The 23,082-nt window shown below is 40.0% G+C and overlaps 1 protein-coding gene across 2 annotated transcripts in view; it reads left to right on the top strand.

Moving 5' to 3' along the window:
- KIAA1328 (KIAA1328 ortholog) overlaps window positions 1–18,273 on the top strand; it is a 368,530-nt gene extending 350,257 nt beyond the window's left edge. For both annotated transcript variants that reach the window (XM_029224084.1, XM_029224098.1), the window contains one exon: window positions 16,514–18,273. In XM_029224084.1, coding sequence (XP_029079917.1) covers window positions 16,514–16,724 — 211 coding nt within the window. In that variant the 3' untranslated portion in view covers window positions 16,725–18,273. The remainder of the gene's footprint in view (window positions 1–16,513) is intronic.
- Window positions 18,274–23,082: the final 4,809 nt, after the last annotated feature.

The following is a 23,082-nucleotide window of genomic DNA, read 5'->3' as shown; positions in this document are numbered from 1 at the left end:
CCGGAGCCTGTGCTCTGCAACGGGAGAGGCCACAACAGTGAGAGGCCTGCGTACTGGAAAAAAAATAAAGAGTAAAGTAAATGAAAATTTATAATCCACTGGATGAGCTTAATAGCAGAATAGAAATGACAGAGGAAAGAATCAGTAAGCTTGTGGATAAATCACTGGAGATTATTTAGTCTGGAAAACAGACAGGAAAAAAAAAGATTGAAAAAGATATAGCAACAGAGCCTCATCAAATTGTGTGAGAATACTAGAAAGAGAAAAAACAAAGTACAAAAATATTAGAAGAAAATGTACTCAGTAAAAGACACAAGATTCACAAAGCTCAGCAAACCCAAGCAAGATCAATTCAAAGAAATCTCTCCTAGACCCATCGTAATTAGACTTGTGAAAACTATATAGAAAGAATACTGGAAATTGCCAGAGAAAATGGACATATAAGGGGAACAACAATTCGAATGACTGTATATTTCTCATCAGAAATCAAGGACAGTAGAAGTTATAAAACGCTGAGGGAAGAGACCTCTCAACTCAGAATTCTATCTCCATTGAAAATATCTTTGACGAATAAAGGTGAAATGAAGAAGCTCTCAGATGAAGGGAACAGAATTATCAACAGCAGACCTGCTCTAAAAGAAATGCTAAAAGTACTTCAGATGAAGTATTGGGAAAAGATAAATAAAACTGTCCCTGTTCAAAGATGAAATGATGTCTACATAGAAAATCCCATATACTCTACAGAGAAGTTCCTAGAACTAAATGAGTTTATTAAGGGTTGCAGGATAAAAGGCCAACACACAAAATTCAATAGTACTTCTATTTACTAACAAAGAGCAATTGGAAACTGAAATTAATACAACAATGCCATTCACGATAGTTTCAAATAATTGCAACAGTTTACCTTTAAGTAATGTCATGCATTTCATGTATGGTATAAGACCCATACAACAGTATACTCTCACCTGCCCCCCCCCAGCTTTTGTGCTATTTTTATTATACATTTAATTTATACATATGTATACACCACTTTGTGTCTATCCAAATTTCTATCCAGTATCATTTTGAGACTTCTTTATATATTCTGGATAGAAGTCTTTTGTTTGATATGTGATTTCCAAGTATTTTCTTCCAGTATAGAATTTGTCTTTTCATTCTCTTAATGTATCTTTCACAGATAAAATGTTTTTAATTTTGATAAAATCTAATTAATTTTTTATTTTATACTTTGTGCTCTTGATGTCGTATTTAAAATTTCCTTGACTAACTTCAGGTCACAGATGTTTTTTCCTATGTTTTCTTTTAAAAGTTTTACAATTTATGTTTCACACTTAAACCTATGATCCATTTAGATTAACTTTTTAAAAAGACTTTTTTTAGAGCAGTTTTGGGTTCACAGAAAAACTAAGAGGAAGATAAAGGAATTTCTCATATATCCCCTGCCCCCACACCTGCATAACTTCCCTCATTATCAACAAGCCCCACCTGAGAGGTACATTTGTTACAACTGATGCATGAACCTACATTGACCTATCATAATCAGTTAAAGTCCATAGGTTACATTATGGTACACTCTGGGTGTTGTACATTCTATGAGTTATGGCAAATTTATAATGACATGTATCCATGATTATAGTATCATACAGAGTGTTCTCACTGCTGTAAAACCCCTCTGTGCTCTGCCTATTCATCCCACTTCCCCAACCCCTGGCAACCAATGATCTTTTTACTGTCTCTGTAGTTTTGCCTCTTCCAGAATGTCATATAGATGGAATCATTCGGTATGTAGCCTTTCCAGATTGGCTACTTAGTAATATGCATGTAAAGCCCCTCCATGTTTTTTCATGACTTGATAGCTCATTTATTTTTAGTGCTGAATAATATTCCATTGTCTTTATGTCCCACATTCATTCACATCATTATTTGTCCATTCACCTTCTAAAGGACATCTTGGCTGCTTCCAAGTTTTGGCTATTATGAGTAAAGCTGCTATAAACATCTATGTGCGGGTTTTTGTGTGGACATAAGTTTTCAGCTTTTCGGGGTAAATGTCAAGGAGCATGATTACTGGATCGTAGGGTAAGAATATGTTTAGTCTGGTAGGAAACTGCCAAATTGTGTTCTAAAGTGGCTGTGCCATTTTGCATTTCCACCAGCAATGAATGAGAGTTTCTGCTGCTCCACATCCTCCCCAGTATTTAGTGTTGTCAGTGTTACAGATTTAGGCCATTCTAATAAGTGTGTAGTAGTATCTCATTGTTGTTTTAATTTGCATTTCCCTGATGACGTAGATGTGGGCATCTTTTCATATGCTTATTTGCCATCTGTGTATCTTCTTCAGAAAGGTGTCTGTTAAGATCTTTGGTCCATTTTATAATCAGGTCATTTGTTTTCTTATTGTTGAGTTGTAAGTGTTCTTTGTATGTTTTGGTTAGTAGTATTTTATCAGATGTGGGTTTTGTTTTTTTGTTAATTTTTATTGGAGTATAGTTGCTTTACAATGTTGTGTTAGTTTCTGCTGTACAGCAAAGTGAATCAGATGTACATATACATACATCCCCTCTTTTTGGATTTAATTTGTTCTTCTTTTTCTGGTTTCCTAAAGTGGACACTTAGATGATTGATTTTAGTTTTCTTTTTTTCTAATGTATGCATTCAATGCTATAAATTTGTGATTGATTTTAGTTTTCTTTTTTTCTAATGTATGCATTCAATGCTATAAATTTCCCTCTAAGCACTGCTTTCACTGCATCCCATAAACTGTGATAAGTTATGTTTTCATTTCTATTTAATTCAAAATATATTTAAGTTTATCTTAAGATTTATTCTTTGACCCATTTGTTATTTAGAAGTGTGCTGTTTATTCTCCACGTATTTTTGGATTTTCCAGTTATAAAGATAACTGTTATTGATTTCTAATTTAATTCCATTGTGGTCTAATAGCAGACATTGTATGATTTATATGATTTCTATTTTTTTCTGTTTGTTAAGATGTGTTTTATGGCCCAGAATGTGTTCTGTCTTGGTGAATGTACAGTTAATTTTTGTATAAGTTATGAGGTTTATGCTAAAGTTTGTTTTTGCATATGATGTCTAGTTGTTGAAACTAGACACTAACACTATTTGTTGAAAAGGTTATCCTTTCTCCACTGAATTTACTTTGTACATCTGTAAAGACCTCAGTTGATCATATTTGTGTTGGTATATTTCTGGACTCTGTCTGTTTTTCTATTGATCTGTCTATCCATTCTTCACTAATACCACATTGTCTTGATTAATGTAGCTTTACAGTAAGTCTTAAAATCATGTTATATGAGCCCTCCAGCTTTGTTCTCTTCTTCAAAATTATTGTGGCTACTTTAGTTCCTTCTTCTTCCCGGTAAGAAACCGAGTCTTAGATAAAATGTAAATATTATACAAAAATATAAATATAATAACATGACTAAAAGATTTTACTCTGTTATTTGTGCCTTTTAATATGTTATATTAAAATTGTTCTTGATTAGAGGATCTCCCGTATACCCGTCGACTTTCTGGTAAATTCTTTAGCCTCCCTCCAAGGTGCACTGACTTTGCATAGTATTCACTCTGTGGCTTATATGCACTTCAAGAAGAAATATATTAAATTAGGATTAGCAGAGTCCTTTTGTGACAGCGCCTCTGTTGAATGGAGAACAAGAAATAGAAAGGTAACTTTCTGAGTATTACCCGCAATTCTGTGTCTGCACATATCTGACTTTCTCTCCATCTATGTGAGTAGTTCTTCTATGAGATCTGCAGCCTCATAGGCAGGTTCAAGACCACCCTTTTTTCTTAACTAACCTTTTTGCTGATGTTTGACAGATGATTGGGAAGCACTTATAAAATATGCAATATCTTCTATTTTTCAGAAACCTGAATGCCAGTCTAGGTTTGCTTTAGCAATTAAAAAGTAGGAAACTTTTGAGAGGAACTGTTTTAGGATTCCTGAGACGACCTATGTTAGGTATCCTAGTCCAGTGTGGTAATTGGTTATCCTTCTACCTTCTTTATAAATTCATTCTTTCTTAAATTGGTACTATTCCTTTTCTCCCACTGAGGTAAGACTAATATATAGGGATATAAAGAACCATAAGAAGGATTATGAACAAATATTTCCTATAAATATAGATGTTTTAAACCCTAAAATAATCATAAAAATCTGAGTAAATATAAAGAATAATACTATATAACCAGGAAGAATGTATTCTAATAATTAAAATATGCCTACTATTTTGGAAGCCAAAAATAGAATATTTCTTAACAAGATGCCAAAAAAGAAAAAGTGTATTATCGTCTCAGTATATACTTAAAAGTTACTTGGTAAAATTAATTTTTCATTCCTGCTTTTAGGAAGCCAAAAGAGAAAATACTTCTTAATATAATAAAGAGTATCTAGATGAGAAATACTAAATAGTGATAAAATAGAATAATTTCTGTTTAGATCAGAATTATACAAAGGTGGCTATAAAACTTGTATTGCCCTGGAAGTTCTAGCCAATACAATAATATAAGAAAAAATAATACAAATATGGGAGAACACATAAACTTTATGATTATAAGGTTTGTAATTGTTCACCCATAAAACCCATAAAAATCAACTGAAAAAATAAAGAATTGAGAGTTCAATAATGTACAAAACTCAGTCACTGTAGGGACTTCCTTGGTGGTCCAGTGGTTAAGACTCCACTTTTCCAGTGCAGAGGACGTGGGAGCTAAAATCCCACATGCCGTGTGGTGTGGCCAAAAAAAAAAAAAACCAAAAAACTCAATTACTATAAATCTTGATACCAACATTAGCAATTTGAAAGATAAAGTGGGGAGGGGGAAACTCATTTGTAATAGCGATGAAAAAACTCAGAAATTTCTAATAATAAACCTAGAAATTTATGGAACCTTTCTGCAAATGTATTTCCTAGCTAAGACAATTGAGAACTTGTATTTATCTCTTCTATTTCCTGAGACACCAGTAAGATGAGAGTAAATTAATGTTTTTAAAGGTGTAAATCCATAAGAATAAATGGGAGAAGAGTCATCAATATACCTGAGATTTATATACATTTTTGGAAAATGGAAAATGAATGTAGGGTTAGTAACTTACTAGACAGGACAGAGGAAGCTACCACATAGAAAGCACTGAGAAGGGTATTCAAATGAAAAGAGATTGATGTCACAGTACTTTGTAAAAGTTTGGGAATTGGAAGCAACATGAACAGTAAAGAGTGGTGATATGAGGTAGAACTAGAAATGAGGTGGACATTTGAAGCAAGAATCAAAAAACCCAGTACTCCTGCCACAGTGCCATATATGGAATATTAGTCCCAGACAAAAGACTGGAGATGAATTCTCTGGAGAAATTCAACAGAGAAGAGAAGACACAGGAATGTCATGTACTTTGGAAGATTAGATGAGCACTGAAAATGGGATGACTTCAAAGTATAAAAATGGAAAAAGTCGACCTCCTTCCCTGTCCCAGAAGTAGACCACATCTCCCTCCCAGAATACTGAAAGATTCTTCTCTGAAGAAGCTTATTAGTCCCAGAAAAAAGACCTCCAAATACTGACATGAAGTGACACATCCACTTTAGAGAACAGTCTGGCAGTTCCTTAAAAGGTTAAACATAGAATTTGCAATCCCACCCTTAGGTATCGACCCAAGAGAAATGAAAACATATGTTTACTAAAAACACATACATGACTGTTCATAGCAGCACTGTTCACAATAGCCAAAAGATAGGAACAATCCAGTGTCTATCATGTGATGAAAGATAAATAAAATGTGGTATATTCATACTGTGGCATACTATTTGGCAAAAAAAGGAATGTAATAGGGAGTGACTGCTAATGGGTAGTTTCTCGGGGGGAGGGAGGCGGGGAATGAAATGTTCTCAAATTAAATTATGGTAGTTGCTCAACTCTGTTAAACTAAAAATCACTGAGCTGAATGCTTTAAATAGGTGTCCTTTTCTGTATGCATATTTTACCTCAATAAAACAGTTTAAAGTTTATAAAGAAGCAATCAGCAACATTGAATGCTGGCGAGACATTATGTAAAACAAGGACTACAAAATGTCCATTGGATTTAACAGCATGGAAGTCACTGGTGAAATTTGGTGAGTTCAATTTTAGTACAGAAGATGAAAGCCAGGTTGGAAAAAATTGAGAAATGGTGTGGTTATGGAAATGAAAGAATGTCTTAAGTGCTCTTAGTTATCTAGTAAACGGGAAAAGATTGAAGGTTCTAGAGTGGATAGTCAATACTAAAAGGTTCCTAAGAAGCACAAATGGAGTGATTAGCCTTGTCTAAGAGAAGGATCACTTCCTTCAGTGTAAAAGGAGGAAATGATAGGTGCTGAAAGACTTGTGACAAAGTGACGACAGTTTCTCGTTAATGACCTCCTTTCTCTGATGTGGGAAGCAAGGCCATCTGTTTAGCATAAATTCCGAGAAGGGGAAATGAAGAGAGCAGAACAGCTGATTAGAGAAATACAGTAGCTCTGTCAGAAAACGTTTAGCAGGCTTCGCTGGTGGCGCAGTGGTTGAGAGTCAGCCTGCCTATGCAGGGGACACGGGTTCGTGCCCCGGTACGGGAAGATCCCACATGCCGCGGAGCGGCTGGACCCGTGAGCCATGGCCACTGAGCCTGCGCGTCCCGAGCCTGTGCTCCGCAACGGGAGAGGCCACAACAGTGAAAGGCCCGCGTACCGCAAAAAAAAAAGAAAATGTTTAGCACCCATTTAAGGTTAGTGACTAGGAATCTATATTGGATCTGCTCTTTGTTTCTTTCTTGTTTCTTTGATTTTGTTGTATTTACACTGTTTCCCAACTATAATTCACAGAAAAGGCAGACATTTGGATTCATGCAGTATTATGATTTTGCCAGATTTAGGGGAGGGGACAAATATACAGGGGACATGTTTTTAAGAGCTTTGTTAAATGAGTGTTTGGAATGCTGGACCATGAAATTCAAGTTCAATAAGAAGTAAAGGGTTGGGAAGAAGGTAAGCTATTAACGGTCCCACAGGACAGAGATTTGAGCTATCTTGTTCACCACTTCACTCCCAGTTCTTAGAGCAATGATTGTTTGAATTAATGGTTCGTTGAGACCAATGGGCAGAGATAGTGGGAATAGTTGAAAAAACAAGCTTGAGGGTAAGATGTGGGCATCAGGAAGTAGTAGAATGTTTGAATTACTGAATTCAGAAGAGATGCTGTTTAATTGGTCACAAGTTCCTGGATATAAAAAGAAAGCCTTACTGAGAAATTATTTGACCTGAGAGGTCCAAGAACTAAGTCAGAGTGTTGGTTGAGTGTCATTTATGTAACGTTGACATTGGCAGGGATGATGGTAGCAGTTGAAGGAGAAGACTGAATCGAGTGTTATCATCAGTGATTGAGAGGGAATATGGGTAAATAGATGTTACAGATGAAGAGAGGCTGAAGGTGGTAGAGCAGATGACAGAATCCTCAGAGCACTGGGAGTTTAATGAGAGACAGGGAAAATAATGATCAAAAAGCAAAAATGGAAGCAGTGATGATCCAAATACTACCTCTTGGCCCTGAAATATATAAGGTATATTGAGTATTAACAATTCTCACTGAGAAGGATGTAAGGGAAACATTGACCTCAGGAAAGAATCAAGTTTCAGTTAAAATAGGAGATGGGAAGGGTTGGGAAAAAAAGAGAGTAAAACTATAGAATGTAATAGGGATAGCAGTACTTTGCTAATTTATGATGAATCGGGGTAGAGAATACTCTTTGGGCATTGACTGATTGAAAAAAGGAATGAGAGACATAGCTGATTTAGTCTCAAAAGACCTTGGACCTAACCTAAGTGCTCTTCAATAGTGGATTGGTTAACTAAATTAAGAGTGCTTCCAGGAGACAAAGTAATCTGAAATCATTAAAAATAATGTTATAAAAAATTGATATGGAAAAAATATTCCCAATATATTAAGTGAAAAAGTAGTTTATACAATCCATATGTATATTATCCTTTTTTATAAAAGAACAAGAAGAATAATTGGATGAGCAATACTTCCATACTGTTTGAAATATATTGTAATTTTTTTAAAGACTAGCTGTCCAAAGATCTAAAAAGCTGCCTATGGAGGAAGGTGCTAAAACTTGAACAATAGAACCATTCATTTTTTCAACAAATATTTAGCTCCTACCTTGGGTCAGATACCATTCTTGGCACTGGAGATAATAACATAAACAAAATAATGACCCTACTCTTGTAGCTGTTGAAAGAGAAAAGCAAATAAGATCTGAGAGAAGAGCATCCTAAGCAGAGGATTCAACACACGCACAGGCCCAGAGGAAGAATCAAGCATACCAGCAGGTTGTTGGCAACCCTGAGCAGCTGCGTTGATGGAGAGGAGTGGGATTTCGAGGAAAAAAAAAAATAGTTCTGTTTTAGATAGTTTGAGATACCTATCGCACATCCAAGTGGAGATATCAGGCAACAGTTGGGTGTATGAGTCTGGAGCTCGAGAGCGAGGTTGATGTTAGAGCTATACATTTAGGAGCCATTAACATACTGCTGTTATTAAAAGTCATGAGAATGAATGGAATTACCTAAGACATGAGAACTAAAGATTAAGCCCTGGGACATTCCATCATTTAAAAGGTAAGAGAAGAGGAGGGTAATCGGGAGAGGTCTACTGAAATCACCAAAGGTGAAAAAAGAGAGTGGGAAGGGAGAGCTCCTGCATCATGTTTAGCTTTTCATCCAGTGCAACTTATGCACTGGACCTTGAAATTGTTTCATTTCAAGGTCTTGCCTGGGACTTAAGGGCAGGGTCAGCTACATAACTTACAAGACCAGTGCAAAATGAAAATCCCTTGTTCAAAAGGTAGAATGAAAAATGCAGTTAAAGGGACTAAGCTGCAAAGCATTTTCCTTTAAGAAGAAATTTATAAAATAACAGGTGATACATGAGTAATATAAACCTGCAGATAGCAAAAAAAATACTTTTGATATAATTTTATATAATATAAGAAATAGTAATACTTTATTAATGTGATAACTTGGTTGATCATAAGATTTTTCTGGTTCATGTTTTTTCAAATTCATTTATTAGATCATCAAAGTTTATACTTTTAGCAACTTTAAGTGATATACTTAAAAGCAGATTAGTTGCTCTTGGCAAATGAAAGATCACACATAAATTTTGGTAATTTTTAATTTTGAGAAAGATCTTTCTGTTGAGGCAACTGACACTGGAACTGTTAAGGATATTTTATAAGCTGTGACATTTGGATAGATTTCTGATAAATTACTTCAAAATATAAATAGTATATTTTGTATATTATACAAATATAAATAGTATATTTTAGTATATCTAGAACTGATGGTTCTTATGGAACAATTTTTTTAAAGATTTAACTATTCATACACATAGTTTCATGTATGTATATAAATTTAAATTTCTACAATGCCATTTTAATGTTTTCTCTGGCATTTTCTGTAACTTGTAGAGGTCATATGAGAAACCGAAAGTCACCTAATGGTTTGTAGGTAATTCAAAATGCCTATTATGCTTTCTATTACTGTATCTTAAATTACAAAGAAAAAATTAATTTTAAAACTGTATTCCTCATTAATTGGTTCATTTGAAGCTGTATATAAAAACAATGTTCTTTTCCATCAAATGCAACAATCTTTATATTTAATTTCTGTTTCTCAGCCTGTGGATATTTGCTTTGCAATGTTGCAGCAGTTTTTAAAACCAGAGATTCTAAACTCTTTGAAGATTTCTGATAGCTCTTTGATATGCTATATTACAATGTCCATGCGTATGCTTTTATTTTGTAATAATTTACTGACGTTTATTGCCTGAACACTAGCAGTTCTTATCCCAGTGCTCAGGCCAGAGAGCTAATATTTTTGCCTTGGGGATGAGCTCTGCGAAGACAGGCAAGCCAGCCTCCCACGACTGCCACCACCACTGCTGCTTCTGCCACCATCACCACCACTAATCTGGGGCCCTGCACCACCCCAGACTGCTTCTGGCATGAATGTGCATACCAAGCAGGCAGCCAACTGTTTGGCATACACACTGTGCTGTGGGCCAGAACCCACATATACATGCCTGGCATATCTCCTCTATTCACGCACATGCTCCCTTGTCCCATCAGATTTTATTGGGTTGGCCAAAAAGTGCCTTTGGTTTTTTTTGTTGTTGTTTTTTTTTTACACCTTTATTGGAGTATAATTGCTTTACAATGGTGTGTTAGTTTCTGCTTTATAACAAAGTGAATCAGTTATACATATACATATGTTCCCATATCTCTTCCCTCTTGCGTCTCCCTCCCTCACATCCTCCCTATCCCACCCCTCTAAGTGGTAACAAAGCACCCAGCTGATCTCCCTGTGCTATGGGGCTGCTTCCCACTATCTATTTTGCGTTTGGTAGTGTATATATGTCCATGCCACTCTCTCACTTTGTCACAGCTTACCCTTCCCCTTCCCCATATCCTCAAGTCCATTCTCTAGTAGGTCTGTGTCTTTATTCCTGTCTTACCCCTAGGTTCTTCATGACATTGTTTTTTCTTAAATTCCATATATATGTGTTAGCATACAGTATTTGTCTTTTTCTTTCTGACTTACTTCACTCTGTATGACAGACTCTACGTCCATCCACCTCATTACAAATAGCTCAATTTCGTTTTTTTATGGCTGAGTAATATTCTGTTGTATATATGTGCCACATCTTCTTTATCCATTCATCTGTTGATGGACACTTAGGTTGTTTCCATCTCCTGGCTATTGTAAATAGGGCTGCAATGAACATTGTACATGACTCTTTTTGAATTATGGTTTTCTCAGGGTGTATGCCCAGTAGTTGGATTGCTGGGTCGTATGGTAATTCTATTTTTAGCTTTTTAAGGAACCTCCATACTGTTCTCCATAGTGGCTGTACCAATTTACATTCCCACCAACAGTGCAAGAGTGTTCCTTTTCTCCACACCCTCTCCAGCATTTATTGTTTCTAGATTTTTTGATGATGGCCATTCTGACTGGTGTGAGATGATATCTCACTGTAGTTTTGATTTGCATTTCTCTAATGATAAATGATGTTGAGCATTCATTCATGTGTTTGTTGGCAGTCTGTATATCTTCTTTGGAGAAATGTCTATTTAGGTCTTCTGCCCATTTTTGGATTGGGTTGTTTGTTTTTTTGTTATTGAGCTGCATGAGCTGCTTGTAAATTTTGGAGATTAATCCTTTGTAGTTGCTTCATTTGCAAATATTTTCTCCCATTCTGAGGGTTGTCTTCTGGTCTTGTTTAAGGTTTCCTTTGCTGTGCAAAAGCTTTTAAGTTTCATTAGGTCCCATTTGTTTATTTTTGTTTTTATTTCCATTTCTCTAGGAGGTGGGTCAAAAAGGATCTTGCTGTGTTTTATGTCATAGAGTGTTCTGCCTGTTTTCCTCTAAGAGTTTGATAGTTTCTGGCCTTACATTTAAGTCTTTAATCCATTTTGAGCTTATTTTTGTGTATGGTGTTAGGGAGCGATCTAATCTCATACTTTTACATGTACCTGTCCAGTGTTCCCAGCACCACTCATTGAAGAGGCTGTCCTTCCTCCACTGTACATGCCTGCCTCCTTTATCAAAGATAAGGTGACCATATGGGCGTGGGTTTATCTCTGGGCTTTCTATCCTGTTCCATTGATCTATCTTTCTGTTTTTGTGCCAGTACCATACTGTCTTGATTATTGTAGCTTTGTAGTATAGTCTGAAGTCAGGGAGCATGATTCCTCCAGCTCCGTTTTTCATTCTCAAGCTTGCTTTGGCTATTCGGAGTCTTTTGTGTTTCCATACAAATTGTGAAATTTTTTCTTCTACTTCTGTGAAAAATGCCAGTGGTAGTTTGATAGGGATTGCATTGAATCTGTAGATTGCTTTGGGTAGTAGAGTCGTTTTCACAATGTTGATTCTTCCCATCCAAGAACATGGTATATCTCTCCATCTATTTGTATCATCTTTAATTTCTTTCATCAGTGTCTTATAATTTTCTGCATACAGGTCTTTTGTCTCCTTAGGTAGGTTTATTCCTAGATATTTTTTTTCTTTTGGTTGCAATGGTAAATGGGAGTGTTTTCTTGATTTCACTTTCAGATTTTTCATCATTAGTGTATAGGAATGCCAGAGATTTCTGTGCATTAATTTTGTATCCTGCTACTTTACCAAATTCATTGATTAGCTCTAGTAGTTTTCTGGTAGCATCTTTAGGATTCTCTATGTATAGTATCATGTCATCTGCAAACAGTGACAGCTTTACTTCTTCTTTTCCGATTTGGATTCCTTTTATTTCCTTTTCTTCTCTGATTGCTATGGCTAAAACTTCCAAAACTATGTTGAATAAGAGTGGTGAGAGTGGGCAACCTTGTCTTGTTCCTGATCTTAGTGGAAATGCTTTCAGTTTTTCACCATTGAGGACGATGTTGGCTGTGGGTTTGTCATATATGGCCTTTATTATGTTGAGGAAATTTCCCTCTATGCCTACTTTCTGGAGGGTTTTTATCATAAATGGGTGTTGAATTTTGTCAAAAGCTTTCTCTGCATCTATTGAGATGACCATGTGGTTTGTCTCCTTCAATTTGTTAATATGGTGTATCACATTGATTGATTTGCATATATTGAAGAATCCCTGCATTCCTGGAATAAACCCCACTTGATCATGGTGCATGATCCTTTTAATGTGCTGTTGGATTCTGTTTGCTAGTATTTTGTTGAGGATTTTTGCATCTATGTTCATCAGTGATTTTGGCCTGTAGTTTTCTTTCTTTGTGACATCCTTGTCTGGTCTTGGTATCAGGGTGATGGTGGCCTCGTAGAATGAGTTTGGGAGTGTTTCTCCCTCTGCTATATTTTGGAAGAGTTTGAGGATAGGTGTTAGCTCTTCTCTAAATGTTTGATAGAATTCGCCTGTGAAGCCATCTGATCCTGGGCTTTTGTTTGTTGGAAGACTTTTAAAAACAGTTTCAATTGCAGTGCTTGTGATTGGTCTCTTCATATTTTCTGTTTCTTCTTGATTCAGTCTTGGCAGGTTGTGCCTTTCTGAGAATTTGTCCATTTCTTCCAGGTTGTCCATTTTATTGGCATAGAGTTGCTTGTAGTAATCTCTCATGACCTTTTGTATTTCTGCAGTGTCCATTGTTACTTCTCCTTTTTCATTTCTAATTCTATTGATTTGAGTCCTCTCCCTTTTTTTCTTGATGAGTCTAGCTAATGGTTTATCAATTTTGTTTACCTTCTCAAAGAACCAGCTTTACTTTTATTGATCTTTGCTATCATTTCCTTCATTTCTTTTTCATTTATTTCTGATCTGATTTTTATGATTTCCTTCCTTCTGCTAACTTTGGAGTATTTTTGTTCTTCTTCTTCTAATTGCTTTAGGTGCAAGTTTAGGTTGTTTATTCGAGATGTTTCCTGTTTCTTAAGGTAGGATTGTATTGCTATAAACTTCCCTCTTAGAACTGCCTTTGCTGCATCCCATAGGCTTTGGGTCATTGTGTCTCCATTGTCATTTGTTTCTAGGTATTTTTTGATTTCCTCTTTGATTTCTTCAGTGATAACCTCGTTATTAAGTAGTGTATTGTTTAGCCTCCATGTGTTTGTATTTTTTACAGATCTTTTCCTGTAATTGATATCTAGTCTCATAGCATTGTGGTTGGAAAAGATACTTGATACAATTTCCATTTTCTTAAATTTCCCAAGGCTTGATTTGTGACCCAAGATATGATCTATCCTGGAGAATGTTCCATGAGCACTTGAGAAAAATGTGTATTCTGTTGTTTTTGGATGGAATGTCCTATAAATATCAATTAAGTCCAACTTGTTTAACGTATCATTTAAAGCTTGTGTTTCCTTATTTATTTTCTTTTTGGATGATCTGTCCATTGGTGAAAATGGGGTGTTAAAGTCCCCTAGTATGAATGTGTTACTGTCGATTTCCCCTTTTATGGCTGTTAGTATTTGCCTTATGTATTGAGCTGCTCCTATGTTGGGTGCATAAATATTTACAATTGTTATATCTTCTTCTTGGATCGATCCCTTGATCATTATGTAGTGTCCTTCTTTGTCTCTTCTAATAGTCTTTATTTTAAAGTCTATTTTGTCTGATATGAGAATTCCTACTCCAGCTTTCTTTTGGTTTCCATTTGCATGGAATATCTTTTTCCATCCCCTCCCTTTCAGTCTGTATGTGTCTCCAGGTCTGAAGTGGGTCTCTTGTAGACAACATATATATGGGTCTTGTTTTTGTATCCATTCAGCCAGTCTGTGTCTTTTGGTGGGAGCATTTAATCCATTTACATTTAAGGTAATTATCGATATGTATGTTCCTATTCCCATTTTCTTGTTTTGGGTTTGTTATTATAGGTCTTTTCCTTCCTTTGTGTTTCTTGCCTAGAGAAGATCCTTTAGCATTTGTTGTAAAGCTGGTTTGGTGGTGCTGAACTCTCTCGGTTTTTGCTTGTCTGTAAAGGTTTTAATTTCTCCATCAAATCTGAAATAGATCCTTGCTGGGTAGAGTAATCTTGGTTGTAGGTTTTTCTCCTTCATCACTTTAAATATGTCCTGCCGGTCCCTTCTGGCTTGCAGAGTTTCTGCTGAAAGATCAGCTGTTAACCAGGAAACAAAGAGGGAAGAAAAAGTCTCTTGCCTCCTTGGCAGGTCCGACTTTTTCCCAGACTCCCTCCCGGCTAGCCGTGGTGCACTAACCCCTGCAGGCTGTTTTCATGCTGCCAGTCCTCTCCCTGCGCTCTGACCGAAGCCCGAGCCTCAGCTCCCAGCCCCACCTGCCCCGGCGGGTGAGCAGACAAGCCTCTCGGGCCGGTGAGTGTCGGTCGGCACCGATCCTCTGTGCGGGAATCTCTCCGCTTTGCCCTTCACACCCCTGTTTCTGCGCTCTCTTCCGCGGCCCCAAAGCTCCCCCCCTCCGCCAGCCGCAGTCTCCGCCTGCAAAGGGGCTTCCTAGTGTGTGGAAACCTTTCCTCCTTCTCGGCTCCCTCCCACTGGTGCAGGTCCCATCCCTATTCTTTTGTCTCTGTTTATTCTTTTTTTCTTTTGCCCTACCTAGGTACGTGGGGAGTTTCTTGCCTTTTGGGAGGTCTGAGGTCTTCTGCCAGCATTCAGTAGGTGTTCTGTAGGAGTTGTTCCACATGTAGATGTATTTCTGATGTATCTGTGGGGAGGAAGGTGATCTCTGCGTCTTACTCTTCCACCGTCTTCCCCCTCTCCTCTGCCTTTGGTTTTTAAGTAGAGATAAAAGACACATTTTTCATTTTCACCAAGAACTTTATTGAACAACATATTTACCTTTCTGTTCCATTACCTTCTGCCATTTTTCAGGCAACTTCATAATTCCATCTTCCCAAAACTTTTTATCTTTTTGAGCATAGAACTGTTCCAGGTGCCTCTTACAGTCTTCCAGGGAACTGAAATATTTTCCATTACGACGAATGAATCAGAACTTCCCAGCCAAGCTGTAGCAGTTTTTGCCTGGTCTTCAAGGAAACATGCAGTCTTGCGTTATCCTGATGGAAGATTATGCATCTTCTGTTGACTAATTCCGGACACTTTTTGTCGAGTGCCGCTTTCGGTTGGTCTAAGTGGGAGCAGTACTTGTTGGAATCAATTGTTTGGATTTCCTCAAGGAGCTCAAAATAGAGGACTCCCTTCCAATCCCACCATATACACAACATCACCTTCTTTGGGTGAAAACCGGTCTTTGTTGTGGTTGGTGGTGGTTCATTTCGTTTGAGTACTTATCACATGTTAATTTATACCAACTCATTAATTTAATCCTAGCAGGATTTCTGTTGGTCCCTTACGCATGACAAACTGAACTGAGAGACTGAATAACTTTCCCTAAGTCACAGAGCTTGCACTTGGTAGAGCAGAGATTTCAGCCAAGTCTGTCTGGCTGCAAAGAAGTTGAGAGGCAGTATAGTGTCCTGTGTACAAGGGCTGGAAGCAAATGACCTGGGTTCAAATCCTGACCCTGCCGTGTAGTGTCTTCTTCTTGCTAGGCGCGTTACTTCTCTGAGCCTTGCTTTCTTCGTGTATATAATGGGGATCAGAGTACTATAGGACCTACCTCATAGGATTATGTAGAGGGTTAAATGAAAGTGAGATACATGTAAAGCATTGAGAATAGTGCCTGATGCTTTGGTAAGCCTGCGATAAATGTTGCTACTAATATTGTTATTGTTATCATGATTACTTTGTCCACCCCACGGTCTGTCTTCACAGGTTAGAAAAGAATGTTAGTAGTCAGCAGAAAAGAAGAGGTTAGAGACAGACAGACAGCAGAGCCCCTCTGAACTTCCCTAAAGTTCCCCTAGAAGGCCCTCCTGCATATCACACAGATGTGATCTGTGGTCTGATTCTTGCCCTGGGCAGCCCATCTCTGTGGGCTTTTTGGATTTTAATGTTTTACTGATCTGATCATTCTCTGTCTGGGTTGTATGTGTTAACAGGTATGAGACATCTCTATTGGATTTGGTTCAATCTCTGAGTCCCAAGACTGCTTCCAAACCGCGGCCCCATCGCTCCAGAGAAGCTGGGTCATGGCACCACAGTACTTGCCTACTCAGTCCTCTGAAATCAACCTGGAACAAGACCGGGGCAGGCAGGACCCCTGAAGACCTGGAGGAGGATCAAATTCTGGAAGATATCTTTTTCATTTGACACTGAAGCACATGCTGCAAAATTTCCGTCAGAAATGAGTGGGTGTTTTTATATACTGATCCAGGATTTTTAATTATTTGACTGCAACGTAATTGTGTCTCTCCTTTCACAGGGAGGGACCTATCTCACTAGCATCCTGTTACGTGTCGAATATAGAAATCATTCTAACAACCCAGGGTGTTTCTGATCAGACCAATCAGTAGATAACACATTAAGGACGGATGGGGGTGGAGGACAGTAGCTTTTCTATGCCAAGCAGAGGTTAGAACATTAACATAGGACACTTTCTGCATGGCAGAGGCCTTTGCATACTCAGCCTCATTCAAGAGTGTTTCCTTCTCAATATTTTGCTGGAAAAGGTTGGCTCTCTTTTGTACACAAGGAAAACCTTTCCATTGAGAGATCCCTCTAGTTTAAACGTAGCCCCTTTGTAACATAAGCAATTTCAGAAAGATAGACCCTTTTACCTCTCCACCCTGTTTTCTTACCACCTACCTCTTTCTAAGTCAGTCAGTTAATTCTGAGGTTAGAGTTGGTGGTGCCTCTCCCATCACAAGCAACACTGAGGGCCAATTGTGAGTCAGTCTCAGCAGTCATCAGCCTGGCTGCTGCCCACCCTATAACAAAAGGGCTTAATGAGCTAGAGGGAGGCCCTCCCAACCCTTAGAAACCAGCATTAGATTACACAAGCGAGTACTGCCCTAGGGGAGGCACTGGCCTGAAATGCTTGTCCTATGGTCGGCCATTTCCCCGGGTAAATAAGAGCACTCTCTCAGTATTTTTTCTTGCCCCAGGTGTCTGTTTTACTCACCCTGGCTAACTTCCCGTCAGCTGCTACAGGCTGACAGACTTCCCCTGGCCTCCCCTCTCTCCCCATGTGGAGCCAAGGCCCTGATTGACCAGGCCTTGCACATGCTCTGCTCAAGACCGCTGTCTCATGGCCCCAAAGAACCACCTCCACTTGGCGGATAATGTTCCACCACCCCACGCAGAGTCTCCCCCTTTCTCCCACTGGGCCTCACAGAGAAAGCCTGTGGAAGAAGTACACTCCAAACGTACTCTCTCTGCTCTCCTGTTCGGCAGGGCTCTTGAGATGGGTCCCTCAGCTTACAGTGGGCTCTAGAGGCCTCTCAAGCTTATGGGCAGTATGACGAGCCTGGTAGAGCCAGTGAGTTTAAAACTTTCCAGTCACTGGAAGCCAGGGGAAGATATGCATCACTTGATGACTTTATTTGGTGTGGAGCGTGTTGCTTTTTTCTCTCTCCCTTTCACCAACCCCTGGCCTGTCAGTAGCTAACGTCAGACCATGCGGGGCAGCCGGCACTTAGTGAGACTGCACGGCTTCCCTGAAGTCTTTATCAAAACTAGATTACTTCAGCCTACAAGAGCCTTCTGGAGCAACTTCCTTGTCTGGGTAAATCCAAATCTCATTGTCTCTTCAGACTGAGGCCCTGTCACCTCCGCCCAACCTTCCTTCACTTGGGTCTTTTTGTTCTTTGGAGGAGAGAAGAATATAGCCTACCAATACCATATTCTTTTTTTTTTTTTATCTTTATTGGGGTATAATTGCTTTACAATAGTGTGTTAGTTTCTGCCTTATAACAAAGTGAATCAGTTATACATATACATATGTTCCCATATCTCTTCCCTCTTGCGTCTCCCTCCCTCCCACCCTCCCTATCCCACCCCTCCAGGCTATCACAAATCACCGAGCAGATATCCCTGTGCCATGCGGCTGCTTCCCACTAGCTATCTACCTTATGTTTGTTAGTGTATATATGTCCATGCCATATTCTTAATCTGAGGTAAATATCAGGTCAGGACAAACCAGTTGTAGTCATTCAGTTGAAAGGTTGAAAATTATTGCAGATTACAATTTCCTCTTACAGTTCACCCCTAAGAAAGCAACTGAATCAGTTTCATCCCATTCCAGAAGCCTTTGGAAAATAGAGCTTTCTTTGGTGTGGCCAAAAACTGGGTGAAAACAAACGGCGAGCCCTTGACCATTTTCTCAGTTAAAGTTAGGTTTCCAGAGCTACCTTTTCCTTGCCCCACGTGTCATGACCCCCTTAAGTACCCCCAGCTCCCTTGGATCATCCATAACCACACTTTCCTATTCTGGACACCAGTGCCCTTACTGCTCTCTGGAGTAAGAGGATGCCAGAAAGACCAAGAAAAGGATTGTGATTTCTTCAAGAAGCTTGTTTGCCTTAGAACAATCATAAACAGGACCTAAAGTAAAGGCTTTGGGGGGTCACAAGCCACAAAATGGAGTTTAATTGCTCCTTTGCCTCTCCTGAATGAGCAATTTGGAAGAGCAAAGATGGATTTTCAGCAGACCATCAATCAACCTATTTTTCATATGCCACATTCCCTGCCCCCGCCAGTTGCCTTTCTCTATCCTGTAGGCATTTCCTGGTCGTCAGGGCAATAGAATGTGAATTTGTGTCTAGTCTAACATCTTCATTATGAATTGAACAATATATGTTAACATTTTAATCTGTGTCTCACTTTGAGATCTATATATATGTATTAAAAGGTTGTTGTAGAGCCTCGAGGCTTTTGTAGAGCCTAGAGGCTTGACCTAATTGAAAACTAACCTACCAAGGGAGAGGGCCTGGCACACAGGAATCTGCCTTTCCTCCCTGTTAAGCGCTCCCAACAGTGAGTGGCTGTAATGCGCTTGCCCAGCCTCCAGCCATTTCCCCAAAGCAAGACAGGACACGTGTTGGCGATGCTGCAGGTAGTGTTACCACATTGCCTACCCTGCTTCCCACTGTTCTGGGAGAGAAAGACCAATCAGTGTTTACAAAACGGGGCAGGACAAACGCCCATGGAAGCTCCTTAAGCAGGGCCCAAAGTGCTTGATTTAGAAGACCAAAGTCAGTCAAGGAGAAGCTTTCTCTGACAGCCACCCTTCCAGGAGGCACATTTGTGTTTACAAACCTGACCTCCATAAGGGGAATTGTCCAGAGCTCCCCAAATGTCACGGGGATGGAGGGACTCTCTCCTTCCCCAGAGCCCTTCCTTCCACTTGGCGCTGTTTTCAGCACCATTGTTCACATGAGAGATCTGCTGGTCAGAAACTCTGGGGAGGGAACAGGCCTAAAGGAGCAGAGCTGGACGAAGTCTGACGTCATAGCCAATGTTTCAGTGGCTGTTTTCTCCATGTGGTTTTTGTTTTTTTTTTTTTTGCGGTACGCGGGCCTCTCACTGTTGTGGCCTCTCCTGTTGCGGAGCACAGGCTCCGGACGCGCAGGCTCAGTGGCCACGGCTCACGGGCCCAGCCGCCCTGTGGCATGTGGGATCTTCCCGGACCGGGGCACGAACCCGTGTCCCCTGCATCGGCAGGTGGACCCTCAACCACTATGCCACCAGGGAAGCCCTCCCCATGTGGTTTGGATATTGAATTGTTCCTTGAACATCCCCCATCGGATAAGTGGAGTATAGCTTGAAAGCAAGAGAAGAGCCTCAGGTTATCAAAATGTTATTTCTCTCAGTATTTGTTAAAACAACAGGAACCTATGGTCAGTTGAAAGAAAGGAAGTAGTTTGCCACATCCTACAGATTTTCTTGGCTGAGTCCAGCTCACTCCCATCACACGAACACCAAGCCTCCTCTAGGTTGTGTGGTCACTAGAATGGGAGGTTCCATCTATGCACACCTCTGGGTCCCTTCTTTGTGCTTTTCCCCAAAACTGCTTAGCAACGAAATGTCTCGGCACTTTGACACAGGAAAAATAGTGCTGCCTAGTTGGCTTTCAGTGCTGGGAGAACATAGGCGAGGGCTTGGGTACCTGAAATGCCCAGTTCTGAGATCACCAAGACAGCCAGTTCTGTGGATTCAACCAAGACAGCCAGAGACCCTGTCCTGCCCCTGCTCCCCCAGTCAGCCTGACACCTTCCCCTGAACCAGGAGGCTTTGCAGCTCCCCTCAGAGACAGAGGTGGCAAGGACAAAATCACTCAACTGGCTCCCAAGCTGAAAATGAGCTAAGTAATCGTTGCCCCGATTGTAATAAGATAGCCCTTGAGTCTAGGAACAAAGCTAGAGATGAGTAGGGTGAGGGTGACACCCTGGTCCTCAGAGGAAGAATAACCTGGCAGCTAGAGAGCCAGTTTCATAAATGAGTAGCCAGCTACACAGTTCCTCAGAGTTTCTCAGAGTTGCTATTCAAAGTGGATTGTTCCTGAGCCCCTTGGGCTCCATTGTTCCATTTAGGACTGGGACTTTCTACCCTCTCAGGCTTCAGCTCCATAGCTGTTCTCCCTCCCATCCACCTCCACCACATTCACACTCAGAATTGAGTGAGCACCTAGAAAATGCTCAGGGCCTTTTCTACCTCCACTCCTTACTGCCCGCCCCCTCATAATCCCATCACCTTCTAGAGTCCCGGAATTCTGTGGCTGGATTGGACCTTAGAGCCCATAGAATCCATCACTTTCATTTTACAGATGAAGAAAGTTCAGAGACAAGTGAGCTCTCATCCTGTCAGTGGCCAGTCTGACTGCCAAGATGTTACCCTCCCCACTGCAGGGCATCACTACCTTGATCTGGTGTTCCAAGATGAACATTTTTAAGAATCTCAACTAGGACTGAACATCCTACCACCATCTGTTAGAAGTGAGCTCTCACAAACCACTTGGGCCAAGGGGGCAAAAATGCAGCATGCCCATTCCTCAGGGGGGTTTTAGGTCAGTAACCCTCAAGTGCCACCATCTGGAGCTTCTTTCTGTTTGTGGAGGTGGAGGCCATGGGAAGGCTATCTCAAGAAATATCACTGGGAAAAAGGTAAATCTCTCCAGGTGGCATAATGGACATCACTGTCTTCTCTAAATAATAAAGGCTGTTACAGCCCTAGTTAAGACTTCTTAAGACAGTGGCCAAAATTAGGGTGAGGCACACCTTCAATTGGTAGGGGAGGTGGCTAGTAAAACCAGTAGGAATGACCTATATCATATGTTGCCAGTGGGGCTACCGCTTTGACCATGACTTGCCAGAACCCAAGGCTTGTCTTCATCAGTGCTGTTGGCCAGTTGAGTGGCTGCCCTGGGCCCAGCATTGTGTTAGATGTTGTTGATCCCACTAAGGAAGAGGTTAACAGCACAAGCTGTGGAACTCAGTAGACCTTATACAAATCTCAGTTACACTGCTTCCTAGCTGAATAACCTTAGGCAATATATGAACCACACGACACCGAAATTTCTTAATCTGTAAAATTGGGATGATAATGCATACATCATAGGATGGTTGTAAGGGTGGAATTCAGTGAAATAATGTATGTGAAGGGCCTAGGAGTAGTACCTGGCACATACAAAGTGTTCCACTAATGGTAGCTATCATTATTATCATTTATGTCTCAGTTAACTTACAGACTAGATAGAAGACAAAGCTTTGTACTTTAAATTTTTAACAAAAGCCATCACAGTATGTCTTCCAGCAACTGGCAGGAAGCTGTAAACACTATGGTTTCAGAGAGCAAATTGCTGGGCTGAGTTTACTTAGGATTTGTGGGAGAAGGAGTAAAAGGAGGGAGATTTGACCTAGGCTTTGGCAGAGTATCTAAGATGGGTGGAGAGTGGGGAAGGACTTGGGGCGTGGGAAAGTGCAGAAGTTGAGTGTTCATTGGCAAGAAAGCTCAAGATGTGTTTTGAAAGAATGGTGAGGAGATCACAGCTAGTAGGGGAGGTTCCAGAAGAGAAGGCATCGACCTACACCGAGAGAAATATGCTGGGCCCAAATTGTGAAGAATGTTAAATGTCAGGCAGTGGAGTTCCATCCTTCAAGCAACAAAATCCGTAAACTATTTTGGAATTACTTGTTTAGAAATATCTACCTTGCAGTAGTGTCAGGCTCTATCAGAGGGGATGGGATAAGGTTGGGAAGGAAACATCTACTGTGTGCCTACTAAGTGTTGAGCAAGGTCCATAGATACCTTATTTCATTTAATCCACACAGCAACCCCAAAACATAGGTGGCAGTATCCCCCTGTTAGAGATAAGGAAACTGATCTTGGAGAGGCTAGGTGTTGGGCCTCAGCTGCTAAATGGCAGAGCTAGTAAGTGGCCTGGAGACTGGAGCTGTCTAGTTCCACAGCTGTGCCCTTTCTACCGTACAAGCCTTCCTCTAGCCTAAGCGGGTGGCACTTCAGGCAGAGACACCAGTTGTTACAAAGCTATTGCCACAGGTCAGGTGAGGTGTTGAGAGATTGCCACCCCTCATCCGTAGGACTGGATAGAAGGGTGTAGAGCTGATATGCCGCTACCATCAGGCTTGCTAATACCTCCTCCCAAGTGTGGACCTTGTGACGACCCACCCAAAGGAGAGTTAGGGGCTGCAGATCAGACAACCTAGGATCC

The sequence above is a fragment of the Monodon monoceros genome, unplaced genomic scaffold (genome assembly GCF_005190385.1).
Source record: "Monodon monoceros isolate NGI ecotype Baffin Bay Population unplaced genomic scaffold, NGI_Narwhal_1 Super_Scaffold_1, whole genome shotgun sequence".
In the NCBI taxonomy this organism is placed as follows: domain Eukaryota; kingdom Metazoa; phylum Chordata; class Mammalia; order Artiodactyla; family Monodontidae; genus Monodon; species Monodon monoceros.
This window is presented reverse-complemented; position numbering and strand designations above follow the sequence as displayed.